Here is a 6,000-nt window from a genome sequence, read left to right as displayed (position 1 = left end):
TTAGTTCTCTGGGTGCTATTTTGCAGCAGCCTGCAGCATTATTACATCATAGCACTTTCATACAGCCCTGCATGCACACCACACACACCCCGCTCTCTCTTTTTCTGTATGTCTTTGTCTTTGATCTTATTTAGGCAGAGTTAGATTTCACATTGAAAGCTGTTCCTCTCTGAGAGACTCCTTTCCTATCCACTCCAGTGTTTACACGCACAGCAGATTAGCTGAAGGCTCATTTTACCACAATGACAACACTTTGAAATACAGAAATAAGCACCAGCTGCTGTTCTTTTCCTCACTCGAGTCCTTTTCATGTGTCATGACTAAAGCTTTCCACCGTGAACTATTATTAGCCTTTCCTGCTTTCTAACAAGAGGATGGGAGAAGGTGGAGGAAGAGGTGGTCTAAGTTGGGCTTAATGGGAAAGGATGATGAAGGAAATAGGAAATCAGAGGTGGAGACAGCAGAGGACCATCTACAGAAGGAGCAGAGAGCCGGAGGAAGGGAGGGGATGACGGTGATGTGTATATAGGTCACTAAATCAATGGGAATCAGGTTTTTGAAGGGGAGAGAAGGGGGTATTTATAGATACCAGTGGAGACAGATGCATCAGTGACAGGCACAATGCTGCTGGGAGCACAGGGGCGGGGGGTGGTGGCTGCGGCGTGGGGCAGGGGGTGCGAATAGACTGTGGTCAAATTAGCCTGTGGAGAATTCTCCTAACAAATGGCAAAAAGATTCTCAGGTCGTGAACAAATAGCACGAAGCGCAGTGGAAAACAAAATATAATCAAATGGAAATCACTGCAGGACGCTCTGAGCAAATGACCTTCGCAGCTCTATTGACAAAACGCAGGCAAACAGTTAGTTGAGGTATTGCAAATGCACACAGCATTTGCATCTACAGTACAGCTCTTCTCATATCCTATTGAATTTCTAATCTGTGATATCAGAGGGCCACGTGACGGAATAGAATATTAGCTTTCTATTTTGCAGACTTGTGTGGGTAACATTCACATTTATTACTCAGGCGATCTGAGAGTCTCTGATAGTCTGTGAAGTACAATAACATACCGCAGGAGACGCTGTCAGAATTTCACAGCAGAGGGAATTGATGACCAGTGTCCATTTTAATGATAATTTGTTTTCAGATTTAATGCCATGGATTAATTGAACTACTTCTATTTTTTTTACAACATCTACTGAGTGGCAAATGTTATGATGTGGGCTCTATGGTTTAGTTTTAATAACTGTCATGACTTATCCCATTTATTTTATAATGCTCTAGCTTCATGCGACAGGAAGTTCCAGCACAAATTGGAAATTTGCTCATAGAAAGGGAAAAAAATAATTGAAAATGTTTTAATTTGCTTTCTAACTGGCTTTTTCTAGAACTAAGTCAAGGTCATGGACAAACTGTTCCTTCACCACTTCCTGGGCTGCCAATGGGTGATGTAAGGCAGGCTGAATACCGAGTGGTAAAATAACCGACATCTCATTTCTGCATCTAATATAGGGATAGTCGTCACATCACCTTGCATCAAAAAGTGACAGGGGAAGCACCCAATGACTCCAAGAAAGCCCTCAGTCTGCCCGGGGCCTAATGATGCGGTCGGCAAACTCATGCAGGATACCCTCTTGCATGAAATACTATACAACGCGGGGATATGGATATGAGGCAGGTGGGGTGAAGTGACAGGGCCAGATGGGTTTCCAACTTTTCTCGCATCATATCAGTGTTAGGTGGTAGTGAAGCACTGGGTTTTACAAATTGATCCATTAAAATGTGTCATTCAGACAGTGTGCCGAGTACATGAGCGCTGCCATTGGTTTGTCTTTATTAATTAAAGACAATTAATTAAAGACTGGTGATTCCACTCCACTATTATCATATCATTTTTAAGAAATGCACTTTTAATATTCAACATTTGTTTGGATATTTAAATAGTTATTTAGTAATGATTAGCATCACTGTTGATTAAATATTTACTTATAACTTTTTTTTTTCGAGTCACATGTACTCATGTAAACAAATTACATGGAAAATTAACATGTGATCAGATTACTTAAAGTCAGCATTTTGGGCATGAACTTTTTCCTGAGTGGATCAAATCAGTTAATGTTGGCATCAACGAACAAAAGCTTGAACTCTACTGGAGAAGGAGACAGTTTTGCTTGATAAATAGCTTAAATGAGGATTTAGTTGTCAGTTAATCATTTCACCTGCATTTTACATGCACAACCTATGGCCATTCTAATAAAAGAATCACTGGGCATTTACATTTTTAACGCATTAATCTTCTGATTAAAAGAGAAGCTAAAGACTGAAATGAACGCAGGATTTTGCTTGTAATTTGGTACCTTTACACAGTTAAAAGCTGTTTAAACCAAAGAGTTTTCCAAATTAACCTGTGCAACACGGTTACAAGCCCTGCCTAAATAAGTCTCCATCGGTGGGCTGTGACTGCACTCCCCTTTACGCGCACAGGCACATTTTTAAATATGATAAACATATGCAAAGCAAGCGAAATTATAAAAAAAAATCACACGTGGCAGACTTCTTAACACTGCTGCAAAAGTCACTTTCCCCATTTTGTCCTCTGAGCCACAGCGCACAGTGGTTATTAGAGAGGGAGAGAGAGAGAGAGAGAGAGAGAAGGAGGCAGGGAGAGGAAGAGAGGGAGGGAGGGAGATAGTGAGAGTCTCAAACTGGTTAGCCTACCTATCCACTAGGAGGAGAGAGGAGAAGCTGTTGAGGAGAGCAACAAAAACAATAAACAGCTACTACTACGAAATCACATCAGCGGAGCTCACGGTACGCGCCGGAGGAGTACGCAAACAAATACCTGCGATCGCGTTTGCCTCGGAGTGAAGTAACAGCCATGTATCTGAACAGGGAAGAGGACAATAGCAAAGGTAAGATCCCGTCAAGAATTGTGCCCCTCTGTGCGGAGGGAGAGAGCGTCCTGTGACAGTTTCAAGGTGTTTCATTTCTGACCCGCTGCTTCCTTTTGAGGTGACTGGCACGAAAAGGTGGTGGTGTTAGGGAATGAGAGAGGGGGGTGTACCCTCCCGCCATCCCCAACCTCCTCGTTAACGTAATTCTTCTGAACAAGCCCCATCTCATCCTTTGGCATGGACCGGGGATGCTGGTGAGAAGTGTGGGCTGTCATTATGTAATATCTGTGCAGTTAATTGCCTCCTAGGAGAATCTTTAGCCCATTCCTGCATTTCTACCAGTGCACCATTTGAACCATCAATTGTGAACCTGTTGTAAGCACATCTACTTTGTCATATGCATGGATTTGCCAGCGTGCATTGCGTTGTGTTGTTGGAGCTTTCGGGACATTTGCAACAGCTACTTAATAAGGGCAGCATAACACAAGGTCAAAGCCCTTAGCTACAGTGAAACCTGTGTGCATGTAGATGTGTATTTATGGTGTGCCTGACATCCTGCAAGAAAAAATAAATTACTAATGGGCTGCAGCTTATTGCTTAACGGGGAGAGACAACCGTGCAGCCGCTAGAGGGTTAAAGAGGGTACAAAGGAGGAATATTTGAGTAATCTCTCCCACGTGTTTTTGAGGCGTGATTTCTTCTCTCGTCGGGTGCCCAGAAGCACACTCGACTCGCGTCCCCTGCCGTCACCAGCAAGCATAAATATAACTCTCCCGGGCTGAGAGGTAATGCTAATTACCACCTAAATCTTCAGGTTATACGGAAATAACACCTGCTGCTTTTTTCTTTTTTTTATTTTTTATTTTTACCGAGGACAGGGCTAGGGGGAGTGGCGGGACGTGCTGAGAGGGGTGGTGGTGTAAAAAGAGCAAAAAAAAAAAAAAAAGAAAAGAAAAAGAGAAGAAGAAGAAAAAAGAAGCAGAGTGGGAGGGCCCGTTTTTTGTTCATTTCCCTGTAATGCGAGATAATGTGATCCCCAGCACACATGCAAGGACCACAACACGATGTACTGTACGGAGATGTGTGGCAGCAGCATCGGCAGCACCACTGGGGACGGAGAGAGATGCTGGCTTTAGAAACAATGATGCAAGTGAGATCAGCGAATAAATGCGGTGTCGGAAACAGCAGAAATATGGGCTTGATTACACAGCACCCCCCCCCCCAAACCAACACACACACACACACACACACACACACACACGCCCACGCCTCAGAAAAAACCTTCAACACTAGACACTTTGGGGGAACCTGAGAAGACTGAAGCACCTTTAAAGTGATGTGTCTCCAGAATAAAGAGAACTGATGATAAGTCACAGTAAAGCAATGTACCCCCCCCCCCCCCCCCCCCCTCAAAAAAGTCAAGGGGTTCCAATAGGGTACAAAAACATGTCGTTTTTTTTTTGGGGGGGGGGGGGGGGTCATCTCACCTCTTTAAAATTCACACTGATGCAACAAAATTCACTGTTTTAATTATTCTTGCTGACATTCGCGTGGAGGGTTCCCAGTTGAGTGTGAAGCTGCTTAAGCATGCAAAACTGGACTGGACATGACTTTAGTGGCCAAACCTATTGGCACCCACTGGTGAGTTTGGACCCTTTTTGGGGGGGTGCCTAAGCACATCTGAATTTCATCATAGCACAGCACAGGTTACAGCTAAAAGCAACTCTATTACTAATGTCCAGATATATAAAGTGGCACTAAGACTTTTTAAAATTGCTTAAAGTACAATGGACTAGCTTTGTGTGGTTAAGATACTGACAAAAGCTATTATCTGCTTTGCAACAAATTGTTCTTTAACTCTGGAAAATTATGGTCAACATAATTGAGCCTTTGCCTCAGGTTTTATAACTGAAGTGCCCACCCCAAAACCAGTATAAGAACTGTGATTATTCATTCTGAGTCATTCTTAGACAGTACAATAAGTAGTGTCTTATTAGACTGCAGTTGAATTTAGGTTTGCAAAGGTAAAAAGGAGGAAAGGAAGGAAAAGGTTTGATCCTAGAATTGCCCCTGCTGACAGCTAAAGGTGGTTAGTTTACATCTGAATTTCCACTTTGTTTATTTTGGGGTTGTTGTTGTTGTTGTTTTTTAATTGTGGCTATACTGTGGCTTTAGTGTTTGGATGCCAGATTAATACAAAATATTATTACAAATTAGGATTATTACAAAATGAAATGTCTCAAGAACTGCTGGTACAGATATTCATGTTCCCAAATCTGTTGATTTCCTGATATTTTTTTTCCAGAACATAACTATCTTGGCACCGTGAGTTCTAATACTTTGGTTTATTGTCAAAATCCATCATTTTAATAACACAATCAGTCTCCGCTGTGGTAATGTTTGGTGCACACTAAACGCTAAGATGGTGAACATTATCAGCTCAACATCAGCATGCTAGCACTGTCATTGTGAGCACATTAGAATTTGTGCTTAAAGCACCGCTGTGCCTCTGCCTACGCATTTCTGCAAAGGGAAATCCGAACATCAAAAAAATCTGTAGTTTGGGGGCCACACGTGTCAGAGACAGGTTCAAGGCGAGCTTTGCAAAGTGAACGCTGCTGTAACCCGGCGTTAGACAAAAGAATGTTTTCAGGAATTAATGGACTGCAACTGAGGAAGTAAAGTTATGAGTACGGGCTCCCGACGTGACGGAGCTACTCTTCTGAGTGAAGAACTTGTGATTGACGCTTTTAATTGATTGAAACGAGTCGGTGTTTCCCCTCGCTGCACTGATGTGGCCTTTAAATTCACACCGCGTCTCAAGGTGGAGTGGCAGGGAGAGGGAGAAAGGTCTGCCGGGGACATATTGATTATGGCCTCAGAGGATTAAAGTGTGGGGGGTGAAAACAAACAGGTTGATCATATGTGAACCTGACAATCACACAAACTGTGGGCTACCGTCAAATAAACACCCGAAATAGGACTGAAAGTGGGCTGTGATCACTATAACTTGAGAACAAAAGTCAATCACTGAAGAAAGAAAAGACTGAAGATTGATAATGTGGCACCCTGTTATTGTCTCTTCAGTCAGGCAGCTAAACGGTTC

At 42.8% G+C, this 6,000-nt stretch overlaps 1 protein-coding gene across 3 annotated transcripts in view; it reads left to right on the top strand.

The window, feature by feature from the left end:
* The first annotated feature begins 2,681 nt into the window (after positions 1–2,681).
* syt7a (synaptotagmin VIIa) overlaps positions 2,682–6,000 on the top strand; it is a 107,369-nt gene continuing 104,050 nt past the window's right edge. Inside the window, exon 1 of one of the 3 annotated variants that reach the window (XM_004553000.5) lies at positions 2,682–2,912. In XM_004553000.5, the coding sequence (XP_004553057.1) occupies positions 2,879–2,912 (34 nt within the window). In that variant the 5' untranslated portion in view covers positions 2,682–2,878. The remainder of the gene's footprint in view (positions 2,913–6,000) is intronic. The other 2 variants (XM_004553001.5, XM_004553002.5) reach the window with 2 other exon arrangements.

Source organism: Maylandia zebra, linkage group LG7 (assembly GCF_041146795.1).
Source record: "Maylandia zebra isolate NMK-2024a linkage group LG7, Mzebra_GT3a, whole genome shotgun sequence".
In the NCBI taxonomy this organism is placed as follows: Eukaryota; Metazoa; Chordata; class Actinopteri; order Cichliformes; family Cichlidae; genus Maylandia; species Maylandia zebra.
The sequence above is the reverse complement of the archived record's forward strand: the minus strand, read 5'-3'. Positions and strand labels throughout refer to the sequence as shown.